Below are 27,476 nucleotides of genomic sequence, written 5' to 3' on the forward strand. Positions count from 1 at the left end.
AGGTTGACCTTACAGGTACAATAACCGGTAGGAGGCACCAAAGAATGCGGAATAAACGTAAAACGTGAAGCTAGGGTTATTTACATGTACTGATCCAACATCCGTTTTGCGTTAATGAAAGGATATTTTTTTTTAGTAAACTGACCCGGAGATTCAATTTAACACAAATTAGGATATAGGCTACTTCCTTGTTCTTTGAAACGATATAGAACACGCTTGACTATATACATACGGGGAACAACCATGGCTTTCCTTTGTAGATTAGCGAGGCGCTGGTCTCATTTCCATGGTTTAAGTGCACTATCCCCAGCGTCTGTTGGAGGTACAAGCTCGTTAAATTTACACCGACTGGAAGAGGACTCCTTGCCCGGCGGGCGATTCTCTGTCCTGGGATACACTCTTACACACTGCCGGTGGATACAGACCGAGGCCTCAGAGACCGTGGAAGTGGATCTGAAGCGACTAGATGGGAAGGACACTGGTAGGGAACAACAAACATTGAATCTTGCTTAGTTTAATGTAAAATGTAATATGTAATATGTAGATTGCATAATGATTGACCAGGCAAAGAATAGTCAGAGCAATTGACAGGTAGTTTAGGTGAGCTTACTCTAAAACAACAAAAAGCTACATGAAGTTAGAGAGCTGCATCACCATAAAGTTCCTGACGTTATTGACAGAGGTTAAGAAGTAAGCTACACTGAAACCTTATAGGGAGGATTGTGTTTCAGGAACTTTTGTTGACTGACAACCATTTCCCTCCAGTCAACTGTTCAATAATTAACAGTTAAGCTGACCTGTTTATATGCCCCTGGCCTAAACACACACAGACACCCTTCTCTTCATGGCTAAAATCGAATGTGACACCTCTTGCACCTGGGTTTGTGTAGCTGCTTGGAAAATGCATAAGCAATACCCCACCTACACCACAATGTCATGCGTCATCATTTTGAGGCATTACAGGTGACTTTCTCACTGTAGGTATAGTGGAGGTGTTGATGTGTCGTCAGAAGGCAAGGAATGCTCTGGGTCGTGTCTTTGTCGCTCAGGTGGGTTTAACCTCTGTTTTGCCTTACATGTACCAACCACACAAGCTCAAATTCCTATCAACGTGAGGCCCAAAAATATATAATTGTACCTTTAAATAAGTTTGCCCCAATCCCCTACCTAAACTTTAAGTTTAAACCTAACCTGCACTCCAAACCGAAACTTAACCCCAATTGATAATATATATATATCTCACGCGCACACACACACAGCTCCGGAAACAATTAAGAGACCACTGCACCTCTTTCTTAATTTTTTCTGGAGTTGTATACACACACACAGTTGTGCTCATATGTTTGCATCCCCTTGGAGAATTGGTCATGTATGTACCATTTATAAAGAAAACAGGAGTGAGCAGGCAAAACATGTCTTTTAATTCTTATGGGATTCACATTCAACTGTAGGTCATAACAGAATGGCACAATCAGAAAACAATACATGGCATCAAAAAAAATTATTAACTGTTTAAAAGTCTGCATACCCTTAGTTCTTAATGCTGTGTATTGCCCCCTTTAGCATCAATGACAGCATGCAGTCTTTTGTAATAGTTGTCTATGAGGCCCCAAATTCTTGCAGGTGGTATAGCTGCCCATTCGTCTTGGCAAAATGCCTCCAGGTCTTGAAAAGATGCCTCCAGGTCTTTGGTTGTCTAGCATGAACCGCACGTTTGAGATCTCCCAAGAGTGGCTCGGTGATATTTAGGTCAGAAAACTGATGGTCACTCTAGAACCTTCACTTTTTTCTGCTGTATCCACTGGAGGGTTAACTTGGCCTTGTGCTTATGGTCATTTTCGTGCTGGAAAGTCCAAGAGTGTCCCATGCGTAGCTTTCGTGCAGAAGAATGCAAATTGTCTGCCAGTATTTTCTGACATGCTGCATTCATCTTGCCATCAGTTTTCACAAGATTCCCTGTGCCTTTAGAGCTCACACCCTTGAAAAACATCAGTGAGCCATCACCATTCACTATAGGCCTTGTTGACCCCTCTCCAAACATAGCGCTTATGGTTGTGACCATAAAGCCCTATTTTGATCTCATCACTCAAAATTACAGTGTGCCAGAAGCTGTGAGGCGTTTTGTAACCCAGGCTATGTTGTAGCATTGGTGCAGTAATAGCTTCTATCTGGCAACTCGACCATTCAGCTCATTTATGTTCAAGTATTGTCGTATTGTGCTCCTTGAAATAACCACACTGTCTTTTTCCAGAGTAGCCTGTATTTCTCCTGAGGTTATCTGTGGGTTTTTCTTTGTATCCCGAACAATTCTTCTAGCAGTTTTTGCTGAAATCTTTCCTGGTCTACCTGACCTTGGCTTGGTATCAAGAGATTCCTGAATCTTCCACTTCTTAATAACAGTACTGACTGGCATTTGCAAGGCTTTGGATATATCCTTTTCCATCTTTATAAAGTTCTATTACCTTGTTACGCAGGACTTTGACAGTTCTTTTCTGCTCCCCAAGGCTCTGACTATTAATACACAGACACTAATTGCAATTTAAAAAAATCCACAGATTTGGAAAACTCACCTTTAATTGCCATTTTCACCAGTGTGTGTCACCTTGTGTGTCTGTAACAAGGCCAGACATTCAAGGGTATGCAAACTTTTGATCAGGGTCATTTGATTTCTGTTCTCATTATGATATACAGTGGGGAGAACAAGTGTTTGATACACTGCCGATTTTGCAGGTTTTCCCACTTACAAAGCATGTAGACATCTGTAATTTTTATCATAGGTACTCTTCAACTGCGATTGACGGAATCTAAAACAAAAATCCAGAAAATCACATTGTATGATTTAAGTAATGAATTTGCATTTTATTGCAGGACATAAGTATTTGATACATCAGAAAAGCAGAACTTAATATTTGGTACAGAAACCTTTGTTTGCATTTACAGAGATCATACGTTACCTGTAGTTCTAGACCAGGTTTACACATACTGCAGCAGGGATTATGGCCCACTCCTCCATACAGACCTTCTCCAGATCCTTCAGGTTTCGGGGCTGTTGTTGGGCAATACGGACTTTGAACTCCCTCCAAAGATTTTCTATTGGGTTCAGGTCTGGAGACTGGCTAGGCCACTCCAGGACCTTGAGATGCTTCTTACGGAGCCACTCCTTAGTTGCCTTGGCTGTGTGTTTCGGGTCGTTGTCATGCTGGAAGACCCAGCCACAACCCATCTTCAATGCTCTTACTGAGGGAAGGAGGTGGTTGGCCAAGATCTTGCGATACATGGCCCCATCCATCCTCCCCTCGGTGCAGTCGTCCTGTCCCCTTTGCAGAAAAGCATCCCCAAAGAGTGATGTTTCCACCTCCATGCTTCACGATTGGGATGGTGTTCTTGGGTTTGTACTCCGAAAAAGCTCTGTCTTGGGGTTGTACTCCCAAAAAGCTATTTTTGTCTCATCAGACCACATGACCTTCTCCCATTCCTCCTCTGGATCATCCAGATGGTCATTGGCAAACTTCAGACGAACCTGGACATGCGCTGGCTTGAGCAGGGGGACCTTGCGTGCGCTGCAGGATTTTAATCCATGACGGCGTAGTGTGTTACTAATGGCTTTCTTTGAGACTGTGGTCCCAGCTCTCTTCAGGTCATTGACCAGGTCCTGTCGTGTTGTTCTGGGCTGATCCTTCACCTTCCTCATGATCATTGATGCCCCATGAGGTGAGATCTTGCAGGAGATTTACCGTCATCTTGAACTTCTTCCATTTTTTTATAATTGCGCCAACAGTTGTTGCCTTCTCACCAAGCTGCTTGCCTGTTGTCTTGTAGCCCATCCCAGCCTTGTGCAGGTCTACAATTGTATCCCTGATGTCCTTACACAGCTTGTAGAGAGGTTGGAGTCTGTTTGATTGAGTGTGTGGACAGGTGTCATTTATACAGGTAACGAGTTCAAACAGGTGCAGTTAATACAGGTAATTTGTATCATAGGTACACTTCAACTGTGAGAGACGGAATCTAAAAATCCAGTAAATCACATTGTATGATTTTTTTATAATTATTTTGCATTTTATTGCATGACATAAGTATTTGATCACCTACCAACCAGTAAGAATTTCGGCTCTCACAGACCTGTTAGTTTTTCTTTAAGAAGTTCTCCTGTTCTCCATTCATTACCTGTATTAATCCTCAGAGAGTTCTTTGCCATGAGGTGCCATGTTGAACTTCCAGTGACCAGTATGAGGGAGTGTCAGAGCGACAACACCAAATTTAACACATGTGCTCCCCATTCACACCTGAGACTATGTAACACTAACGAGTCACATGACACCGGCGAGGGGAATGGCTAATTGGGCCCAATTTGGACATTTTCACTTAGGGGTGTACTCACTTTTGTTACCAGCGGTTTAGACATTAATGGCTGTGTGTTGTTATTTAAGTGAGGAGTGTGCAAAATCTATTCACCTCATTGACAGGAATTCTGGTACACATGCATATATCATTGATAATTCAGGTTAATAGCAGATCTTTTTGAAAGTTATGTCTCTCAGTCTTCCCCTTTTTCTGTCTCTAGATGAAAGCGCTGGTATCCTCCCTGCAAAGTGACTCAGCAGTAAGGGTGGTGGTCTTCAGGAGTCTGGTACCAGGGGTCTTTTGTGCAGGTTTGGACTGATTTTAGAGTGAGCGTGTGTGTGTGCGCACATATATACCGATCAGCCATTATGACCACCGACAGGTGAAGTGAATAACACTGATTATCTCGTTATCATGGCACCTGTCAGTGGGTGGGATATATTAGGCAGCAAGTGAATGTTCTGTCCTCAAATTTGATGTTAGAAGCAGGAAAAATGGGCAAGCGTGAAGGATCTGAGGGCCAAATTGTGATGGCTAAACATCTGGGTCAGAGCATCTCCAAAACGACAGCCCTTGTGGGGTGTTTTTCGGCCTGCAGTGGTCAGTACCTATCAAAAGTGGTCCAAGGAACGAAAAGCAGTGAACCAGCGACAGGGTCATGGGTGGCCAAGGCTCATCGATGCATGTGGAGAGTGAAGGCTGGCCCGTGTGGTTCCGATCCAACAGACGAGCTAATGTAGCTCAAATGAATGAAAAGTAAATGCTGGTACTGATATAAAGGTGTCAGAACACACAGTGTATCACAGTTGTTTGCGTATATTTGGTGCCCATGCTGACGCCAATCCCCTGTCGAAAGTGCCTACAATGGGCAAGTGAGCATCAGAACTGGACCACAGAACAATGGATTCAAGTTTCCTTTTACATCACGTGGATGGCCGGGTGCGTGTGTGTCACTTACCTGGAGAACACACGGCACCACGATGCACTATGGGAAGAAGGCAAGCCAGTGTAGGCAGTATGATGCTTTGGGCAATGTTCTGCTGGGAAACCCTGGGTGCTTCTATTCATGTGAATGTTACTTTGACATGTGCCACCTACCTGAGTATTGTTGTAGACCATGTGCACCCTTTCATGGCAACAGTATTCCCTGATGGCATTGGCCTCTGTCAACAGGATAATGCGCCCTGCCACAAAGCAAAAATGGTTCAGGAATGGTTTGACGAACACAACAACGTGTTCAAGGTGTTGACTTGGCCTCCAAATTCCCCAGATCTCAATCCTAACGAGCATCTGTGGGATGTGCTTGACAAACAGGTCCGATCCATGGAGACCCCACCTCGCAACTTACAGGACTTAAAAGATCTGCTACTAACATCTTGGTGCCAGATTCCACAGCACACCTTCAGAGGTCTAGTCCATACTTCAACGGGTCAGAGCTGTTTTGCTGGCAAAAGGAGGATCTACACAATATTAAGCAGGTGGTCATAATGTTATGGCTGATTGGTGTGTGTGTGTGTCACACAATCATTCATTCATACATACATACTTACATACTGTTTGTGATGTCTTCTGTAACTTAGGAGCTGATCTCAAGGAGAGAGCTGAGATGAACCAATCCGAATCTGATCTGTTTGTTCACAGCCTGCGCTCACTCATGACTGAGATTGGTAAGGAGTGTGACTGTGTGTATAAGCTCAGTCTTATTCCGCCTTCAGCCTGTTCTCATGCTAGTACATCTCACTTAACACCCTAAAATCTCTCTCTCGCTCTGTCTAATAGGCCTCTGGCCTCTCGACTACACAGATCAAGAGTTTAACACAAATATAACGAGAGTAATTTGAATTTGTGCATTGTATTGTGTCTGCATGTCTCTGTTCATAATCTGTAACTATACCTAGATTTACTGATCTCTGCACATGCCCTCTTTCTTGACATCTCATTGGTATGGCAGCCTTGTTGCCCATGCCGACTGTTGCCGCTGTGGATGGCTTTGCCCTTGGAGGAGGTCTGGAACTGGCGCTCGCCTGTGACCTTCGTACAGCTGGTCAGTGACCTCTGAACTCTTAACTAACTTAGCCTCTCACCTCCAACAGTGAGCCATCCCTATTTATTGACAAATGAAGATACTTTTCCCCCAGAATGTATCGAAGCAGCGTTTGTACAAACACCTGATGTTGCAAACCAATTTCTAGGCTAGGATGATTACACAGTGAAAGCACTTTGACATTTCAGATATTTAAACGACTGCGGCTTAGAACACATTTCAACAAATGCTTACTTTGACCAACTAGATTCACTACAGTGTGGTTGATCCATCCTCAATGTTCTCACATCACTGTATTTGAACTCTGTTCCTGCTTTAATTTGGCCTCATGTTGACTTCCCTAAGATAGTTTCCTTTCATTCTTGTAGCTCAGTTGTTTAAAGCTGAAGTACGTAGTTTTTTGTATTAACACATCGCTATTCTATTCACGCTATTCTGGGTGAATTCCTACCATATCACATGGTCCCAGGCCTGCGTCTGACAAACATCTGTATACCATGTTCTGCTGCTAAAAAGTGGCTGGCTCGCACAATGGCCGGCAAAATGGAAGTTTGACGTATCAAAAATAGCTGAGGCTGAAAAAAATAAGCGACTACTCTCATTTTGTTGCTCAAGCAGCGAGACAATTTTATAAAAAAATTGAAGCAGTTCAGAATGTTAGATGTTTTAGATCAAAAGGCAGATGCGGGTCTGCAGTTGGATGCTATTGGCCTATCCATGATGGATTGAACTCAAGGAGCAAAATGCATTATATGGTGATGTTGATGTGGCAATTCTTCTTTTAGATAAGAATGGAACTCACCTGGTCGGTTGAAGACATTTCTTTTAGATGAGTTACGTACTTCAGCTTTAAAACGTCATCCACAGCATACTTAACTTAACCATGCTTGAAGAGATATTCAATGTTCGGATTTGTTATTGTTTCCCATCACCTTTTTTATGAGGCTTCCATAGCTTAATATTTGGTTTAATCTATGCTTACCAGGCAATACTTGTCTGAGGGACCTTGTCTGAGATGTTCTATATATGTTGGCAAATGACGAAGGTGTAGTCATTTCACACAGAGTAAGTCCATGTAACTCGTAAAGACCTTTACATAGCTCAGCGACAACATCTGTGTGAGCATGAGCGGGCCTTGTCCGGAGATATTCACATAGGTGCTTGCCAACATAGTTGTAACACTAATGCATGCACTAGTGGGCAGTGTTGTATTTATTAAGCCAGAATCTACCCAAAACAAAGAAACCAATTTTCAACCAAACGTCACTGCTTGACCAATCAGAGTTTGTTGCATGTGGTCAAGAATTTGGACATGTGCACAAAAGCTCTGTAAGCTACGGTTACCCAAAAACCTAATTTGGCGATTCGCAGAGCAGTTGACGTTTATCTTCGGAGTAGAAATTACACTTTATTTGTTTACCCAAATTGTATGCTTGCCTTAATACGAATGCAACTATATTTTAGTCCTTCATATTTTATTAGAGAGGGAGAAAAAAAAACTTTCACATTATATAATATTGAACTTCCAGTGAATTGGTGTGCCATCTAGGTTACACTAGAGCCTCGCTTCCATAATCTTTATTAAATCCACGGTTGCTTGTAATGCTCTCTCAGAATATATTTATTCTGAATGCATAATACATCTTTTGGAGAGATGTCCACTGGTAAGACTGCTACAAGGGGCAAGAAAACTTCACCTGAAGCATATTGCTACCATTCTGGACTAAACACACAGGCTATAACAGTGGCCTATCTATCCACTGCCCTTAAATCTGTACACTGCCCTCATTGAGGAAGTCTACATGGCTATTGCTGGGCTGAACGCTAAAATTAACATCTTTGCCAATACATCTGCATTGCATAATCAGACAAATTGCTGACCTCAAAAGAACGATTGAATGCGAGTCAGCTTGAGTCAACAAAATGGAGAATCTCACTCCAGACGTCCTTCCTGTCCTGCTTTTTATTGGAGGTCTAGTTGTTGTCCTCTGTTGCCCCCACAGGATACTGGCTTCTCAGAAGCTGTTTCCACCTCATAGGGCACATCCCTTCATTTTTATTTCCAGGATTACCCGTCAAAAAAGAGCTGGTCCTCCAGGATGCTCCCTCAAAGTTTTGTGGTCATCCAGTAAGCATATTCAACATTTGTATATTTTCTAACAGTCCAAAGAAAGTGCAGAATACTGTCAAGTGCCAAACCTTCGCAGTGACCTGTGGTGGAGTGCACACTTCCTTATTTCTGTTTTCACATTTTTCCCCCGTTTATATCTTTACCCTGGGAAAAACTTAAAGTTACTGAGTGGCTGCATCAAAGTGTTCCAGGCATTCAGAAATAAATAAATGTAGTTACTAGAAAAGGAGAATGCTCATCATCCAACATGTTTTAGTTTGGCGACTGGCCAGACAGCTGTGTAGAATCAGTGGTTCCTATGGTCCCCTATGTCACTTTTGTAACAGGGGACCTACTTCAATGACATTGGCAGATCCTGACAGTTTAATGAATACCTACAGTATGTCTAAAACAGACCCTAGTTCTTTAAACAGTTTGGAGGAGTGTAAATCTGTCTTCCTGGAAGCAAAATGATTGTGATCTCCTGAAACATTTCAAACCTCCAAATAATTTCCCCAGTGAATTTTGTAACAAATTGAGTGATCTTTTGCCATGCAGTGGGTATTTGAGCATGTAGGTAAATACTTTTCCCCCCCTCTTCTAATACTCTAAATACTCTTGTTCTGTGACTCCCTAACAACTTAACTTCTACTGTGGAAGGTTGATAAGGCAGAATCTATTCCTGGGACCAGCAAGTATATTGTCACTATCAAGAGAAGCAACCTCAGACCATTAAAAAAAAAAGAATGAAAGAAACAGATCTTATTTAGAAGAGTTTGCTACATTTGGACTTGGCACATCCTTGAGATGTGCTGTTTGAGGCTCAGAGGATTTCTCAGCCGAAACCTCCAGATCCATCATCCTTTCACTTCCTCCTACCAATGTTCCTCTCTGTTTTTTCGCCAAAGACACATCATATCACTACAGCGTCACTCACCCATCTCCTAATTGTCAGTCTCTTTGCTCCGCCCAAGTGGTTTTCATTGTCATATACAGTATCTACCTGTTGCCTTCAACACTGAACCGGCATTAGAACCTCCTCCACCCTCTCAGGGTTGGGGTTCTCGGGTTCTGCACACTTAGACCTGATTTGTCAGGTTTTGCTCTGTCCCTGCTTGTGCAAACCCCATCCACTTACCAAGAATGCTGCAGTCTGCCAGGTGTTCAAACTTCCCATATTCTCCCATGTCACCCTGCTCCTCCACACTCTCGACTGGCTACTTTCTCTAAAAACTCCTTCTTTGATCTAAAAACTCCTCAGCTCCCACCACTCCCCACACAAAATATTATTATATTTTTATTTCTCTAAGCACTAACTGCTGATCACCACATTTCTTAAAGTGTACTTACTATCACTGAGTTGTGTGGTTGTCCAACTTCTCTGTCTTCAGATGAATGCACTAACTGGAAGTCGCTCTGTAGTAGATCTTCGGCTAAATGACTAAAAAGTTCATCTAGAAAAGTGTCCAGGTCTGTAAATTCCTGTTAACAGATGTGCACTGTAATTTACTTGCCTTTTCATCTTCTTTAAACATTAAGGTCGACTGTACCATACAGTAGATGTAAAAGATTCAGTCAGAAATGTAAATGACAGATTATTCAAGTACAATTTTATATTTTGAAAATGAAATGGGAATATATTGCTAAATGACAGGAATAGCATATGTTACCCTCATAAACCTATAAATGTGACTTTCGTAGGAGATTGTAGTGCACCAAAGATCAACCAAATGCCACTAAAACTCATGTTTTCACCCTATTTCTTTTTTTATTTTGGTCAAATGCTCAGTATGATTTGGCATATGGCCAATAATTGTTAGACATTTTAATATCTAACAGCCCAACAGATTTGCTTATATCTGAAACACACTTTTTGTTTACAGAGCAACTTACAAATATTTGATTAGATATGAAACTACTAAATCCAAAGAAAAATATGGTTTGATTTGAGGCGGGGGCATGGTGAGCTGTTTGTGTTTGTACACACACATTAGCCTCACTCTTATAGGCACATCAGTCAGTCTATACCCAAAGCCTGTCCTCTGTTTTCAGCCTTTTCTGCACAGATGGGACTGATTGAGACAACACGGGGGCTGCTCCCAGGGGCTGGTAAGACGCACACACACTCCCCATCACATCAGTTATGTTATGCTCCGTTTGCCTTTTTTCAGTTTAGTCTCTGTCTTTGTCCTCCATCTCCCACCTGAAGGGGGCAGTCAGCGTCTCCCCAGAGCAGTGGGCTTTGCCCTAGCCAAAGAGCTCATATTTACTGGCAAGAAAGTGGATGGACAGAGGGCAGTGGAAATAGGACTGGTCAACAGAGCTACGGAGCAGAGCCCAGACGGAGATGCTGCCTATAAAGAAGCGCTGATTCTGGCAAGAGAGATACTACCACAGGTTAGACACACACACACACACACACACACACACACACACACACACACACACACACACACACAGGGGAAAAGCCCAGTGGCTGTCCTTCAGCCTAGCCACAGGTCAGACACCGCCTCAGGTATTCAACTCGTGTGTTGCACCTTCCCTCACTGCTTTCCTATACCCAATCCCTTCATCCCAAAATCTCAGCTCCTTCCTCTCTCCATATCACGCTGGGGACCTGTCGCTCCACGTTCTTCTCAGTACATCTCATTGGCCGTTGACAGGGGCAGCTTGGCAGCCAAGTTTAGAAACATACCCCATATAACATCACCCTAAAAGAGACCAGCGCCATACGATGTATTCCTATCTGAGGATGTTTTAGAACAAAAGTGTACAAGTTATTTCTTCATTTCACAGTGATAGGTGACTGACAGCTTGTACTGTTGAGCATACAGAGCAATGGACTGATTAAACCACTGTCAGCCGCCCCCGCCAACCAACCAACTGACCACTGGATACTATGGAACATAGACAGCACAAAGTGCAAATGTTTACAGACTGTTTTATACAGCCAAAATGCAGTTAGCTGGCTGAGCTAAAACCGTGGCATTATGTTAGGGAGTTATTGCAAGTCTCACGTTTTTCCAAAAATATCTTCCTGAATTGCCGAAATGTTATCGGATTAACTGCATCGGGGCATAATAAGTAGAACAGACAGTTGACTTGAATGGAGGTTCCCCTTGGATTCATTCTATTTCTAGAAATAATTACTTATCAAGTGACCATGTCTGTGGTGGTCCTTCTCAGCCTAAAACTCTCTCTTCCAGGCCCCCATCGCTGTGAGGATGGCTAAGGAGGCCATGAACAGAGGGATGGAGGTATGCTACCTTGTGTTGTCGCTTTGATTATCTGCTTGCAGGTGAGCGGCATGTCTGTAACTGCTCTGTTTGTCCATCAGGTGGATATCACATCAGGCATGGCCATAGAGAGGATGTGCTACGCCAGGGTAAGGGGTCAGAAGGTCAAATGTGTTGCAGTCCCGAGTCAAACTGTTGTGGTAAATGTTCTCTCACCCTCCAGGTGATCCCAACGAAAGACAGACAGGAGGGGATGGCTGCGTTTTTAGAGAAGAGACCCCCGCGCTACATTGGAGAGTAACCGGAATGTGTTTCTACCTCTTTTGATGCTGTGTGTTTTTTTTTTTTTCTTCTAATATCTTATATTAGAAATATGATTGTGTGTGTGTGTGAGATTAAGTTGAAACCATACAGGGCTATGGTGATTGGGGGGTATCCATTCTTTATTTCAGAAACATTGGAAAGAAAGATTTCCCTCAGCAGCAGCAAAATAGCCTTTTCAGCCTAGCAGATGCAAGTGGACTGATCCAGCCTATTACCAGTTAGAATACCCATATCAAAAGAGGACACCTTCTTTCACAATAAATGAATATACAGACGTAACACTAAACTTTCACAGCTTACATCATAGTGAAGACATTTTTTTTTACTGTAGCCAGTGGCACCTAGTGGCAGAAATTGAGTTCAGCAACTGCTCAGGGGGGCAAGGAAGAGAGGCAGAACCAATGTTTTGCACCTTAGAGTTCTACCTGTGAGGCATAAAACCCAGATGCTGATCTCATTTCAGACACTGTGCCAATGGGTACCAGTAAAATGTAGAAAATGCTAACTTTAAAGTTTAGTTTGTTCTTTGTTTCCCTGGATGCCAGAAAAGGGTAGTTTGAACCATGCAGCAGTAGCAAGCACACAATGTGTAGGCTTTATGAAATCTAGCATATGGAAATTTGACAGCAGTCCAAGAAATTGTAGTGTCATGCCTCAATTGCATAGAGAATGTAGAGTAGTTGGGAGCAGTAGCCTATAGCATTAATATAAATCACCACAACCATGTCCTCATCAGACATGTCTATACCAGTGGACCTCAAACCTCTTCAGGGACCCAACATATTTGGTTGTAGCCCTGAACCGGCACACCAAATTCACCAATCAAGAGTTTGATTATTAGTGTTCAATCTGGAATAGTTAAAATACATATATTTGGGAGTCCCAAAATGGTTTGAGAACCACTGTTTTACATAATTGCCCAATCAGTCTTATTACTTTTGTAACTAAATTTGTAATAAACAAAATAACAAAATGTATTAAATGGTTTCCGTGCAAAACATTTTTACCCGTCGTCAAAACGACTCATTTTTCATATACCCACATCCAGATATATACAAAATCTATACAATACTGTATATTCCTCACAGCCCCTTACATGCTCCTTGTACTAACACTAGTACAAACACACAACCTAGCAATAAAACACACTCACACACAGTCTACCATACTGCTAATGTGTGAGTCACACACATTAGCAAAACAGAAACATACTCAAGAAATAAATCTTCATACCGTACAAAGTTATAAATGTTTTCTATTGTTATAATGACCAGTAGATTTATTGCCATTGTGTCCACAGGGGAAATACTTTCCCAACATAATTCCTATTTTCAGAGAGAACTCAAAGCCGCTCGGAGCTGTGGCCGTAAGGTCTCCGGTGCCTGTCGAGGCGGCAATCCCCGAACCCGGTGGTGGACACCGGAAGTAAGGGATGCCGTCAAGCTGAAGAAGGAGTCCTATCAGGCCTGGTTGGCTTGTGGGACTCCTGAGGCAGCTGACGGGTACCGACAGGCCAAGCGGGCTGCAGCCCGGGTGGTTGTGGAGGCAAAAACTCGGGCCTGGGAGGAGTTCGGTGAGGCCATGGAGAAGGACTATCGGCTGGCCTCGAAGAGATTCTGGCAAACCATCCGGCGCCTCAGGAGAGGGAAACAGTGCCCTACCAACGCTGTTTACAGTAGAGGTGGGCAGCTGTTGACCTCAACTGAGGATGTCGTCGGGCGGTGGAAGGAGTACTTCGAGGATCTCCTCAATCCCGCTGACATGTCTTCCATTGAGGAAGCAGAGGATGAGGGCTCAGTGGTGGACTCGTCCATCACCCGGGCTGAAGTCACAGAGGTGGTCAAGAAACTCCTCGGTGGCAAGGCACCGGGGGTGGATGAGATCCGCCCTGAGTACCTCAAGTCTCTGGATGTTGTGGGGCTGTCTTGGTTGACACGCCTGTGCAACATCGCGTGGCGGTCGGGGACAGTGCCTCTGGGATGGCAGACCGGGGTGGTGGTCCCTCTTTTTAAGAAGGGGGACCGGAGGGTGTGTTCCAACTATAGGGGGATCACACTTCTCAGCCTCCCCGGGAAAGTCTATGCCAGGGTTCTGGAGAGGAGAATACGGCCGATAGTAGAACCTCGGATTCAGGAGGAACAGTGTGGTTTTCGTCCGGGCCGTGGAACACTGGACCAGCTCTATACCCTCTACGGGGTGTTGGAGGGTTCATGGGAGTTTGCCCAACCAATCCACATGTGTTTTGTGGATTTGGAGAAGGCATTCGACTGTGTCCCTCGCGGCATCTTGTGGAGGGTGCTTGGGGAATATGGGGTCCTGGGTCCTTTGCTAAGGGCTGTCAGGTCCCTATACAACCGAAGCAGGAGCTTGGTCCGCATTGCCGGCAGTAAGTCAGACTTGTTCCCAGTGCATGTTGGACTCCGGCAGGGCTGCCCTTTGTCACCGGTTCTGTTTGTAATTTTTATGGACAGAATTTCTAGGCGCAGCCAGGGGCCGGAGGGTGTCAGGTTTGGGGACCACACGATTTCGTCTCTGCTCTTTGCAGATGATGTTGTCGTGTTGGCCCCTTCTAACCAGGACCTTCAGCATGCACTGGGACGGTTTGCAGCCGAGTGTGAAGCGGTGGGGATGAAAATCAGTACCTCCAAATCCGAGGCCATGGTCCTCAGTCGGAAAAGGGTGGCTTGCCCACTTCAGGTTGGTGGAGAGTGCCTGCCTCAAGTGGAGGAGTTTAAGTATCTAGGGGTCTTGTTCACGAGTGAGGGAAGGATGGAACGGGAGATTGACAGACGGATCGGTGCAGCTTCTGCAGTAATGCAGTCGATGTATCGGTCTGTCGTGGTGAAGAAAGAGCTGAGCCGCAAGGCGAAGCTCTCGATTTACCAGTCAATCTACGTTCCTACTCTCACCTATGGTCATGAGCTTTGGGTCATGACCGAAAGGACAAGATCCCGGATACAGGCGGCCGAAATGAGTTTTCTCCGCAGGGTGGCTGGGCGATCCCTTAGAGATAGGGTGAGAAGCTCGGTCACCCGGGAGGAGCTCAGAGTAGAGCCGTTGCTCCTCCACATCGAGAGGGGTCAGCTGAGGTGGCTTGGGCATCTTTTTCGGATGCCTCCGGAACGCCTTCCTGGGAAGGTGTTCCGGTCCCATCCCACCGGGAGGAGACCCCGGGGAAGACCTAGGACACGCTGGAGGGACTATGTCTCCCGGCTGGCCTGGGAACGCCTCGGTGTCCCCCCGGAAGAGCTAGAGGAAGTGTCTGGGGAGAGGGAAGTCTGGGCATCCCTGCTTAGACTGCTGCCCCCGCGACCCGGCCCCGGATAAGCGGTAGAAGATGGATGGATGGAACTCAAATCCTGTCCTGGAGGCTCATAGTACTAAGAGTTTTGCAATGTGAGTGAGGTCTGTAATTATTGTAAATGCACTAAATAATTATTATATAGACAGTACTATGGACCTCCATCTATGAATATGAATAATCCTAATATAAACATACTTGTGTCCTGATAATAACAGTCAGGAACAATCAAAACAATCCGACAAACTTTAGCATGCTAGAAAATCACTCTACCAAACGCATATCTGGGCTAATTAGCCAATCACAGGGGTTGGACTCTCCAGCTTAAGGGTCTGAATTCAAACATTATGCGCCAGGCATAAATCCAAGTGTCTGGTAAAACAAAATGATGTTGATGGGGTTAATCGATGTCAAGTAGTCGGACTGTTAAAGACGTGTGTGAAGTAGGATAGGCCCTTCCAGAGTCCAACAGCAAAATACAAATAACAGCCACAAGTAAACAAACTCTGTAGAGCCACACTAATTTCACTAGTTCTTCTAATCCTATAGACTCTGTTACCCAACCAATCTTGCCTTTCTTAGTTTCTTATTAAATCTTAATTTCCTTATTACGTGGGAACCAAAATGAAATGAAAAAAATAAATAACATTAGTGCATGTGCAAAAAAGGAATTTCTGACATTCACCTTTATTGCCACACCCACTCGCTCAAACGCTTTCCCAGGAGTCCTGTCGGCAGCCGAGGCTGATCAGGGCGCATCGCTCTCTGGAGGAGAACAACACAACATTTAAAATGACATTTCACATGTTCTGAAACCAGAATAGTGTGAGTGTGTGTCCGTCTGACCTTTGTGTGTGTGTGGTTGCGGTGGACGGCTGACGTGCGTCTGTGACAGCGTGGTCCGGCCACTACGAGCCTGATGGCGCTGCAGGCTCTCCAGGATGCTCTCGGCCAATCGCATAACATCGGCGTGGGTGTCGGGGTGTGTCTGGACCTTCTCCAGCTGCTGCAGCCCTCCCTCCTCCAGCAACATGCTGCAGTATCGAGGGGCTGCAGGCGTGTACAAGGATTACACTTGCATTCACGAACACAGTGCAGAACAGGTCAGACTTACAACAGGCAGAAATAACTATGTTAGGCTCTATTAGGAGTGTTTGTGTGTGTACACTCCAGGCCTAACAATACATAGGAACTGAAGTCCCTACAATGATCGTTCAACTAAGAAAGACATTTCTATTTAGATTTAGGAAAAGGAAATGAGAAAATGAGAACTGCTTTTCTGGTCCCCACCAAAACAGTAAAAACAAATGTGTGGATGTCTCTCACCGTTTTTGCTGCAGACATGTTGCATGGCCCAAGCTGCCCACAGCTGAACTCCCGGGGTGTGGAAACACTCCAGCAGGGGAAAGAAAGGGTTAAACGACCTACGGTGACAGGTGGAGGAGAAGGGGAGGAGAGAATTAACACGGTGGCTACATTTGGTTGGTTTACTGTCTCCTGGTGCATGGCCGCGTAGCGCCACGTTCCCTGGGTCTCACCTGTAGGCCACCATCTCACATTCTGGTGTCGGCCACTTCAGGATGGCAGAGTGCTGATGGGGGAGAGGACCAACATGACAAACTTATCACCCCACACAAACAGGTGGCATAACAGTTAACTGACTCCAGGACAGCTCAGAGGGTGAACTTAGATTGTTAAAAGTATGAAGAGTTGAAAAGCAGGCTGATACGCCATAACAGTGACCTCTTACACGAGGACTGGAAGTTCATGTTTCAAAATAAAACAGTATACATGCTCGACTTGTCCAGATTTCATAACTCCCTTTAACATTTCATTTTTATCTTTCTGCTTGAAAACAGCAGTTTGGAAGGTTTTCATGTCTGCTACGCCTGAACAGTACACACATTTTCTGTGCTCCTCAGGAATTTATCACTGCTAAACCGAACAATCTTAGGCCCAAATGTGAGTCCGTTGTGGGCCTTTATTTGCATTTAATGTGCATTGCAGAAAGGTAAAATACTTACTCAGCATCGATATTTTTTGTTATTCATTTGTAAGATTCAACTTTAATATCTTCAACAGTTTTTTGTCTCTATCCACTACAAAAAAGGCAGCTCAATTGAAGTGATTTCAATCACTTTTGTAAAGCCAAACATGGGAGGTCTGAGAGGAATGAATATTGTAATGCACTGTATGGGAACACATCCTAACACGCCCACATATTTACACACGCCCCACGTACCAGTTGTTCTAACAGGTCAGACCTCAGTGTGTTGCTTAGCGTCCAAGCAGCCTCTCCTCTGGAGGTCAGGTGGGCCAGTATACCAGCAGCAAAGTAGGACACCTCCACCTCAGGGCTGTGAAGCAGAGAGCGGATGTGATCCAGGAAGCCCTGCACCATCAGCTCCACGTGAAGCTCTCCCACCTCCGCTATGTTATTCTAGAGAAAAGAGCCAAACAAATCACAACCATGTCCTCTACGGTTCCTAAGCACTTCAAAAGGGACCATTCAAAAGCAAAGTAAACTAGGTATTTTTTCAGTGCCTTTGGTCCTGCTGTGGTGTGATTGGCTAGATATGCATAGGAGGTCGCATCTTGATGTTTGACTCTCCTAAACCTGTTCTGGGGAATATTTTAAAGAATAAAAAAGAAAAAGTGAACAACTCCTTTATTTCTTCATTAATGAAAATGTTAAATATTATCTCACTAACATGGATGGATTGATTAAAGAGAAAGACTCACAGTCTTTGTATTTTGCTTCTGGAAGAGCTGTTTATTGTGTAAGGCTATTTGGGTCAAGGTACAACACTATATTGATCACTGAATTATCTATTCTAGTTCAGTCTTTTATCAATCCCTTAAAGACATTGAATTCAAATGCATCTATAATTGTTGCTGATTTTGCTGTTCTTAAAAGTTAGAACTAAAAGGACCATAAGTCATGATAGAAAATAATCAGTGAGGGAGATCAGTCTGTCAGACAGTTGTTCAGTCAAAGGTTCAATATGACTTACCAGCAGACCCAACACCTTCTGCTGGATGGAAGACTCAGAGGGAAATGACTGCAAATGGAGAAAAGAAAACAAGGACAGAGGCTGAATAAGACTCAGGATAGCCCATAGTCCACAGATAGACACACCCACAGCCCTAAGAGAGGCGTGAAGGGCCCCAGCTTGTAATTCAGACAGGGAAACATCTAAAGGATCCTTGGGAAATCCTACAGACATCCCCTCTCTGAAGCTGATATTTCAAACGAGTTAGAGTAGGTATTATGATTAGGACATGGGCATCTTAAAGATCCCAAATTAAACTAACCCTCAACCCATTCAGAAATGAGGTTCCTAATGCCTTGGGGTCAGAGAGAATGTGATTGTCATGAATTACCTCCAGTACTTTAATGAACAGGTCCAGTCCCTGGTTCTCTATGAAATGACGGCAGGTTGTTGGTGATTCGTCAGTGAGGTTCCAGAGCGCGCTCAGTGTGAACTTAAGGGTGGCGTCCACCATGCCTTGAGTCGCTTTCTGATGCACGATGTGAAGGAGTTGCTGCAGAGGGGGTGGAACAGAGGAAGGCCAAAGTGTATGAGCCCATGACCAGCAGGGTCAGTGAAGGAGGAACAGCACGTGTTGGGGGAACACTGTTTTACCTTCACAATGAACAGCTCCGCACCCAGCTGGGCTGTTTGTTCTGTTGACAGCTGACCGCAAACACACAAACGTTAGTAAGGACCAAACCTCACACACACTTATCATACTGCTTTAGTTGGCAACAACACACGCACACACACACACACATCCACTACCTTGGCAGCCAGTATAGAGATGATAGCCACAGCCATCCTCTGCATGTTTTGGTCCTCATGGTTACAAAGCCACTGCATCACTAGCTTAGCTGCCTCGAACCTGCAACAAATGGTACAAATGGTACACAAACAAACATACACACACAGTCATCCAGTCAAAATAACTGTATTGTGGGTACCTGTTGAAGGGGACCTCCTGCAGGATGCGATCACTGCACAGAGAGAGCAGGCAGTTCTTCTGCAACTGGAGAGAGGATCCAAGATTGAGGTCAGAGAACAAACAAAACAGCACACAACCAAGCAGCTCTAAGCCATTCTGTGTTTGTAAGTCAATGAACTGGATGTCTGTAGAGACAGGTATAGAACCTGGTTATGTAGTGTGTGATGGTTACACAGAGCAGAAAAGGTGCTGAAATACCACCCCCTCATGACAATTGCGGTACTTATATTCGTACACATATTTTAGTAATTTAACAGATTATTTTTTTCAAAGGGACTTCCAGCTAGGAAATGTACATAGTTTGGATGTCCACGGCCGTCAGATTTCAGACCGACCAAGAACAAAAGAAGCTAGTGAGATACTGCTGTGTGTCAGAGGTCAAGGTCGGCCTTGCTGTGTGTCAGAGGTCAAGGTCGGCCTTGCTGTGTGTCAGAGGTCAAGGTCGGCCTTGCTGTGTGTCAGAGGTCAAGGTCGGCCTTGCTGTGTGTCAGAGGTCAAGGTCGGCCTTGCTGTGTGTCAGAGGTCAAGGTCGGCCTTGCTGTGTGGAGATTGAAGTACTGTTTATATTAATGAATGTCGATGCACAAAACAACTCTTGTAATGTTTGATTTCTATTTCAATGCTAATTTTATTTGCACATTCAAATAAATTATTTAAACGGGATATTGTGTTTACTTTTTGCATTGTCCATAATATAACTGCAGTAAAAGTGGAATGATAAAGTTTCACAATAGTAATTTAACAGAAACGATTATAGGTCCATGAGAACATTTCTATTGGTCAACAGAAGTCATCCCGGCTTTCGAGGTCAAATGGAAAAACTGCACCCTCCCTTTCCCTTTTCAGGGTCAAACATAATCTTCTGTCATTTCTTGGTTGTTAAAATTCTACACAGTTCAGTGAGTTTCAAGCACTGAAGAGTCAAGGCAATCTTTGTGCCACCTACATTGATAAGGGATAAATGTGTGTGTGTGTGTGTGTGTCTGTACCTGTTGGTGGTTAGGGAAGGTCCTCATGGCCTCCAGCAGCAGTTGAGTAACGGTGCCCAGTAGTCTTACAGGCATGCCCGCTGCCAAGTCCTGCTTGGTCAGGTTAAACACACAAGCACTGGCTGCCAGCTGGACGTTAAGGGTGGCAGGGTGGTTCTTCATCCCCAGGACAACCAACTTCAAGGCAGGGAGGGAGGAGGGAGGTGGGAAGGAGAAGAGACAGGGGAGAGAGAAGAGAGGGGGGAGATAGGAAAGAAGAGGGAGAAGAGTCAGATGGATTGTGAAATAAAGCGTTGAAACAAATGAGTTGTCAGTGGACGATTGAAAACTCTGGAAATCATTAGTGTGAGGGTGGAGAATGGAGGTAATTGCAGAATCCCCTGTGTGTGTGTGTGTGTGTATGTGTGTGTGTGTATGTGTGTGTGTGTATGTGTGTGTGTGTATACTGTACCTTGAGTATGTCAGGCCGAGGTTTCTCCATGATGTGTGTAAGACTGAAGAGGTGAAACAGAGCCTCCCTGACGAAGCCCTCCCGCTCACTGTAGCGACGTAGCGCCTCACAAATCTGAGTTTCATTGGCCTCTCCTGTCACCTGCCATAAACAGACGACACAAATCAAGTCAAAATGCACTGGAATGTAGCAGGTATGAAAGGAAGAGCCAAATAATCCTTGAGTGCTAGTTAGGGGGACTGGGAGATACAGCCTGGAAGTCATATGACGGTATATTATAAATGTTGCATATCCCAGTACATTCAAGTCATTTTCTTCCTTTAATTACAATAAAAGGGTTCAAGACTCTAGGATGGCAACTACTAAGAGTGAACTATTGGGTTTCTTCTGTGCAGTTCTTTTGTATATCAGGCCATATTTCACTAAAACAATACCGACACCACCACTTCCCTGATTCTTGTGGTGATAGACGTTGCATGTATTACCACATACTTTGCAGTACTTCTCATAATCTGACGTTTTGAATTGGAACCATCTCCAAATGATAGAGGAAGGCCACTTATTTCTAACCAATTCTTGACCATGTCTTTGGGGAACAGGGGACAGTCCTCCTCCGCACTGCCCACTATTTTTCCACTTATCATTGCTGTTTATGGTGCATGAGTTTCTTTGCATTGAAAGAGAATCGTGTGTAATCCTTAGCCGGATTATATAGAATCTAGTATATATACACTATAGTATATAGTATTATATAGCATCTCTTATTGATCAAGGTTTATCCAACATTTCTGCAACAACCTCACGATTTTCTTTGACTACAAAATCCATGCTCTAGCCAACCATGGCACATATGGTATGGGCCTATCCATATTTAAACCGGCATACTAATTCAACCATCCATATCGCCCACACCTACGCTATCTCCCTCTACGGTACATTAATCAGTAAACAACAAGAAGAAAAACAGAGTATCAGATATACATGTCTCTCAGTATGCTGCTTCCTTTACAAACAAAACAACAGGCCCGAGAAAGAGAGTGAGTGTGGGGGGGGGGGGGGGGGGGGGGGGGGTTGCCAAACTCACCTTGAGGCTACCCTCCCCACTGAGGAAGTCGGAAAAGCCAGCGTCTGTAGCAAGCAGTCCAACGAAGGTCATCCCCGGACGCTCCTCTACAAACGCTTTGACCGCTACATCGGTCACCTGAAGTAACACACAAACACACACCACGTATACACTCTACACTCACAGGAACTTCTGCAATAAAATAAATCTACCCATAACTGTAGTCTGAAGGTCCACTGATCTGTCAGGTACCTGTTTGCGTCCGGACACATCCAGAGAGATCAGAGCAGGCAGGATCCCAGGCTGGCACAGCAGCTGACAAGCCACGTCTGAAGTGAACTGTTTATCATCACTAATGTCCAGGTGCTGCATGAGTTCAGAGACGCAAGCACACACACGCATACACACACACACACACACAAGTTTGGGTTTATAATTAAACCCAAATCAAAAACATTTCCGGAAACTTGACTCCACAATAAAGTAACCACGCTCTCCACAGTTGAGGAAATGAATACGGAAGCTCAGCTTTACAGAAGTCCTAACCCACCTGCAGAGCCTCCAGTTGTCCGATGACCGCCAGAACCTGTGTGGTGCTCATCTCCAGCCTCTTCAGCTGGTGTAGTGTCAGTGCCTTCAGTCTCTCCCGGAGGCCCAGTAGAGGGTTCAGGTTGGTCACTGAGGTGTTGGACAAGTCCAGGCTCTCCAGACGGGGCAGGGAGCATACATCAGCCAGGCCGGAGTCGTAGAAGTCGACGTTGGCCAGGGAGAGAGAGCGGAGACCGCGGAGAGAGCTCAAGCGGTGACGCAGTGGTTCTTCCAGAGTGGACATGGTAAGGCCTGTAAGGACCAGCCTCTGCAAGCTCTCCTGGGCAGGGGGAAAGGGGAGAGGGTTGGTGGGTGTCTGTCCCGGATTGACTCTCTGTTATTGGGGAACATTTAGCAAGTGTTTGTGTGTGTGTATGTGTTTCTACCTGGCAGTGTTTGTTGGTAGCAAGTCCCTGCAGTATGTCAGAGATGGTAAGGTCAGCATTGACCCTGGCAGCATCTAACTCCAGCAGGCGGTGAGGACACAAAGCTCTCTGGAACGCCTCGGCAGAGATACGAGCTGTTCGGATACGGGCACGGCGCAAGCGCAGGTACTCACAGCTACGGAACACCCCCACTGTACTGTCATTCAGCAGACCTGAAAACAACACACTTTTTAACTGGGGTTAGGGGAGGAATCACTCAAGGATTTCAATTTGCCCCAATCTGCTGAAGACTCTAATATGAGAGTTTTGGGTTCTAATAATGATCCAGCTATGATTGGATATGTGACTGCCGACTACATCATTCTCCTTACTCACCTTCAGAGGCCATCTTAGCCAGCAGCTGGTCAGCTAGTTCTTGGGGGAACAGCAGGGAATCTCTGAGACAGAGAGATCCGTCAGCATGCTTCACACAGAACCTCTCCAGGTTCCCACTGACGTATGACAGACACAGGTCCGTCAGAGAGGCAGGGGATGCCTCGTCCTGGAATACACACACATGCACAATCATAGATCGGCATTAAACACTTACAAACGCAAAAGTAGCCATACCATGCATGGTCACTAACTAAATCTGAAATACACAGCAGATAGTTACATCCAGAAGGAGGTAGGTACCTGTATTGTAGTTACATTTATAAATTTACATACAACTCACCATGTTCAAGAAATAGCAGGCCATTTTCACACAGTGTCAGGTAAAACAGACAGAAAGGCTTGAATCCCGAGCAAAGAAAAGTATCGCTGTCTACTTAAGACGACTAGTCTTGCTTAACTTGCCTACTCACCGTATCTAGCTAATCTTGCTGAAAATTGTTATTGCGACAGTCAATAACCTAGCGGTAGCGGTAGGTTGCTAAATTAGTTAGCTAACGCGTTACCGAAGAAACTAGAAAATGAATGTTCCGGCAAAAGAATAACGAAAGATTGTTGAGATCATTTTCCGATTTCATTTTCAAACCATATCTGTTAATTAACAAGGCTGACACTTTCCCGAATCAACATATAACCTGTGCAAAGGTGAAAATTAGCCCGTGGGAACGAAAAAAATGTTTTGTTGACAGACAGTAAACAAAGGTCATCACACAGGATGTTCTTCGCCGTCCGAGGGGGCGGGATTACGGAAGCCTTTCAGTTCAGAATTTAAAAGCAGGAAGGAGGCAGCTAAAACCATTCATGCTATAGCAAATGTAAAAGCTCATTTTTAATAAAACAGTTTTTTATGCATGTTAGACTGCTTGTCCGTTTATGGTATCTCTAAATACTCGAACATTGTTATTAATTCGGACCATAGCATATTTCTGAAATTATTAGCTACCTCACCAGTTCAACATCAAGGTCAGTTGGGTACTTTTCAACACGTGTGTTTTTCGGACTGATTTTGAAGACACTGCTCCGTTCGAATCATGGCTGGGCTCATAAACTTTGAGGATGAAAAGGAGGTGAAACAGTATTTGGATAATATCGGTGTTGAATTCAGCTACCAGTGTTACAGAGAGAAGGACCCTGAAGGTAAGGCACGTTGTGAGCTGTCCCATGTAGGGGTGCTGAAGTACATATAGGCTGTTGTTGGGGTTGCTCCATGTCAGAGCTGTTCGGCGCAGGGGTGTATTCATTTCGCAACAACAAAATACAATTTTGCCTAGAAGCTTCGTAAGCTTTATACTCCACCTTGTGTCTACCACATTATGCATTAATGTAATCTGTTGTCAGGGTGTCAACGACTTGCTGACTACATGGAGGGAGTTAAGAAAAACTTTGAATCTACCGCGCAGATTCTCAAATACAACTGTGAGGTGAATAAACATGGTGAAAGCTGCTACAAGCTTGGGGCTTACCACATCCAAGGCAAAGGTAAATAACTCCTTTAATCTCAACGTAATCACATTCACGAGCAGTTTACAGAAGTAAAGCCTGAGATAGGCCCTTTCAGAATCTGAGAGTGCAACATGTATGGACACTTCATGAAAAGTACTTGTGCATTAATGAACTTCATCCACACTTGGACTGAGGACTGTTGATTTTGTATGTATATCAGAATGAATCCCAATGCTGAGTGAAATGTACCTCAAGTACTACCCTCTAACTGGGAGAGTAATGTAGCCTATGGTATATCTTCAGACCAGGTATATAAGCAGATAGTGCCGTGAACAGACCATTGCCCCAAAACTGTGTGTTATTAGTACATTCCAGTGGATGGATAACTGGTACATTTTGTTTTATTCAACATTCTGACTTTTTTTTGTAGGTGGATTTATTATCCATGAAATAGCCACGGTAACAGTCTGATGTATTGGGAAAGCCAATGAAAATTCACATTTCTTAGAGGCAGGAAGGTCAACTTGAAAGATGATTTTGTTGTGCTAAAGCTGAATTCCAAATTATGTTTATAAAATACTATTTGGATTGTCATAACAGAAACACACACAAACATTGAATTAATTTAATATCATGGATTGGCAACACCAGTTCCCGAGGGCCTCATTGGTGGCACACATTTTCCCCAGCCTCAGCCAACACACTTGACTCCAATAAACAATGAATCATGGTATTTAGTTTAGAAGGCAAATTGTTAATAAAGTGTGTTGGCTGAAGGACTGTGGAGAAGTGTCACAATAATCAAGATCTTAAAAACTGGAGCTCATTCAATGTCCAAGTGCTCAAGCTCACAATGTTCTAAATCTCTCCACCAGGGGGTGTTGCAGAGGATCTGAAGATGGCCTACTCCTGCTTTATGACGGCCTGCAGCGCTGGCGGTAAGAAGTCAGTTGACGCCTGTCACAATGTGGGTCTCCTTGCCCATGACGGTCGAGCCATGGAGAAGGGCCCTGACCCGAAGATGGCCCGGCAGTACTATGAGAAGGCCTGTATGGGGGGATTCGCTCCGTCCTGCTTCAACCTCAGTGCCATGTTTATCGAGGGCTTTCCCGGCCTGAGTAAGGACATGGGCCAGGCACTGAGGTATGCTACAAGGGCGTGTGAGCTGGGTCATGTCTGGGGCTGTGCCAATGCCAGCCGAATGTATAAACTAGGGGACGGGGCGCCGGTAGATGAAAAGAAGGCAGAGGAACTGAAGAACAGAGCCAAAGAGTTGCACTTTCAAGAGAAAGAAAGGCAGCTCAAGTTTGGGGAATGAATGGGTCGCTCAGAGGAAAGTCAGTGAAATTAATCTATATCGTACCAAATGGTTAATGTGTTTATGAGATGAGCAGGTTCAGTAGGGCATGCCTTTGTATTGTTTGGGTGTGAGCCTGACACAATACATAGACATGTCTGCTTAGTGCTGGTAAATGTTTGAAGAATGATTCTCTAACTTTTCTATGATTGGTTTATCCTGTTATACATTGTTATTTCTTCTCGATGGAGGACTTACTTATTTTGTCAATCCTTATGAGATTGTTGATCTAAATATGGATGACATTTTTAGTAGGCATATCTGCCGAAGCATTGAGAAGAACTAGATTGAATAAAAATCTGTTTAGAATAACACCTTATGGACAGCTTATTATTACCTGGGGGAGGTCTTGTCCAAGTCCAGATGTCTTTTTTTGTTTTAACACAACCCTATCCAATGTAAATGTTTTTTTTCCCCCACGTGACCCCCTGTTCTTGACTTCACTACTTGAGTATGCCATTAAGGGTTACAGGCCAGAAGGTTGAGGATTTGACCACCAAGGATGAGCTAACTCTCCTGCCTTTTTTATTAAACTAGGATCAGAGCCAGCTGCAGATAATGATCACCAAGACGAAATGCAATATCCAACCTTCTGATGCTATATTTAAGCAATAAGGCCTCATTAGTATCCCGAATGCTGATGGGCTTTTTAAAGTTACCTAATCAAATGAAAACATTGTGAATGGCTGGGTTTGTGCCAAACATTAAAGTTGACAGACTAGATTTTTGAAGTGCAATGAAAATGTTTTGGCTATATTCGAGTGGTTCTACTGTAATTACAGCCACTCAGACCAAGTGTTCATTTTTCCTTAATAACTGGTCCTGCTGGGAGCAACGATCTATGTATCCACACTATTGCACAACTTGGGAGAATGGTGATCCACATCAGTATCAGATGTAACGATACTGGCCCCTACTTTCTAGACCATAAAGTAATGTCTGGCAACAATAAAAAAGCAGAGGTTAACATTACATAAATATAAAAACACAAAACCATATGCATCCTGTATACAAGGAACACTATTTAAACATTGTTGTTGGACTAGCAGTGAATGCTCGCCGAGGCACACTATCTTTTATCCAATCCCTTTCACCTGAGTTTTGTGGGTCCTCAAAGTGAGCATTGATATGCGGTAACAGTGACATTTTCAGCAGGCAGAGGCTGCCTCTTCTGCTCAGGGGCTGCGGAATAAAACACAAGGATGGTAACACTTTCTTTAAATCATACTATCATATCATAAAACGTGGTTATAGCCATGTCATGTCATAGCTGGGATAAGTTGTCATAACCTGTCAAGATATTTATATTGTAACACATTGTATGATTTTATGAATGTCGAGTGGTCATGGCAGCTTTATAGGATTGTCAAAACGTATAACACAAGGCA

At 44.2% G+C, this 27,476-nt stretch overlaps 3 protein-coding genes across 4 annotated transcripts; 2 read left to right on the top strand and 1 right to left on the bottom strand.

The window, feature by feature from the left end:
* Nucleotides 1-45: 45 nt before the first annotated feature.
* On the top strand, nt 46-13,032 carry echdc2 (enoyl CoA hydratase domain containing 2). Its single transcript, XM_010872032.3, has 10 exons — nt 46-481; nt 982-1,049; nt 4,562-4,649; nt 5,922-6,008; nt 6,293-6,385; nt 10,548-10,604; nt 10,705-10,892; nt 11,702-11,752; nt 11,833-11,880; nt 11,955-13,032. The coding sequence occupies exons 1-10, from the start codon at nt 244-246 to the stop codon at nt 12,030-12,032; spliced, it is 996 nt and encodes a 331-aa protein (XP_010870334.2). The 5' UTR covers nt 46-243; the 3' UTR covers nt 12,033-13,032.
* Nucleotides 13,033-16,014: 2,982 nt separating this feature from the next.
* zyg11 (zyg-11 homolog (C. elegans)) lies at nt 16,015-23,990 on the bottom strand. The gene is made up of 18 exons (XM_010872027.4): nt 23,572-23,990; nt 23,232-23,397; nt 22,857-23,068; nt 22,433-22,750; nt 22,135-22,248; nt 21,904-22,020; nt 20,820-20,960; nt 20,369-20,545; nt 19,339-19,403; nt 19,160-19,259; nt 19,004-19,054; nt 18,741-18,902; nt 18,371-18,418; nt 17,599-17,796; nt 16,895-16,947; nt 16,683-16,780; nt 16,203-16,406; nt 16,015-16,121 (listed from the first exon to the last, which is right to left on the bottom strand). Exons 1-18 carry the CDS (start codon nt 23,593-23,595, stop codon nt 16,105-16,107), a joined length of 2,265 nt encoding a protein of 754 aa, XP_010870329.2. The 5' UTR covers nt 23,596-23,990; the 3' UTR covers nt 16,015-16,104.
* A 45-nt stretch (nt 23,991-24,035) lies between these two features.
* LOC105011741 (cytochrome c oxidase assembly factor 7) lies at nt 24,036-26,811 on the top strand. Of its 2 annotated transcripts, XM_010872030.4 has the most exons (4): nt 24,036-24,103; nt 24,288-24,425; nt 24,627-24,767; nt 25,607-26,811. In XM_010872030.4, the coding sequence occupies exons 2-4, from the start codon at nt 24,320-24,322 to the stop codon at nt 26,047-26,049; spliced, it is 690 nt and encodes a 229-aa protein (XP_010870332.1). In that variant the 5' UTR covers nt 24,036-24,103; nt 24,288-24,319; the 3' UTR covers nt 26,050-26,811. The 2 variants fall into 2 exon arrangements, with proteins under 2 accessions (XP_010870332.1, XP_034149551.1); XM_034293660.1 differs by having other exon boundaries at nt 24,072-24,425.
* The last annotated feature ends 665 nt before the right edge of the window (nt 26,812-27,476 follow it).

The sequence above is a fragment of the Esox lucius genome, chromosome 8 (assembly GCF_011004845.1).
Source record: "Esox lucius isolate fEsoLuc1 chromosome 8, fEsoLuc1.pri, whole genome shotgun sequence".
In the NCBI taxonomy this organism is placed as follows: Eukaryota; Metazoa; Chordata; class Actinopteri; order Esociformes; family Esocidae; genus Esox; species Esox lucius.

What these genes read in the sequence shown, in the direction of transcription:
- LOC105011741 (XM_010872030.4), top strand. Translation starts at nt 24,320, where the DNA reads ATGGCTGGGCTCATAAACTTTGAGGATGAAAAGGAGGTGAAACAGTAT. An exon ending in CAGAGAGAAGGACCCTGAAG is followed by an intron (nt 24,426 to 24,626) that starts GTAAGGCACGTT and finishes ATCTGTTGTCAG; the next exon opens with GGTGTCAACGACTTGCTGAC. An exon ending in TTACCACATCCAAGGCAAAG is followed by an intron (nt 24,768 to 25,606) that starts GTAAATAACTCC and finishes TCTCTCCACCAG; the next exon opens with GGGGTGTTGCAGAGGATCTG.
- zyg11 (XM_010872027.4), bottom strand. Translation starts at nt 23,595, where the DNA reads ATGGCCTGCTATTTCTTGAACATG. An exon ending in CTCGGCCTGACATACTCAAG is followed by an intron (nt 20,546 to 20,819) that starts GTACAGTATACA and finishes CCTGCCTTGAAG; the next exon opens with TTGGTTGTCCTGGGGATGAA. An exon ending in CGGAGCTGTTCATTGTGAAG is followed by an intron (nt 18,903 to 19,003) that starts GTAAAACAGTGT and finishes CCCCCTCTGCAG; the next exon opens with CAACTCCTTCACATCGTGCA.
- echdc2 (XM_010872032.3), top strand. Translation starts at nt 244, where the DNA reads ATGGCTTTCCTTTGTAGATTAGCGAGGCGCTGGTCTCATTTCCATGGT. An exon ending in CTGTGACCTTCGTACAGCTG is followed by an intron (nt 6,386 to 10,547) that starts GTCAGTGACCTC and finishes CTCTGTTTTCAG; the next exon opens with CCTTTTCTGCACAGATGGGA. An exon ending in CCATGAACAGAGGGATGGAG is followed by an intron (nt 11,753 to 11,832) that starts GTATGCTACCTT and finishes TTTGTCCATCAG; the next exon opens with GTGGATATCACATCAGGCAT.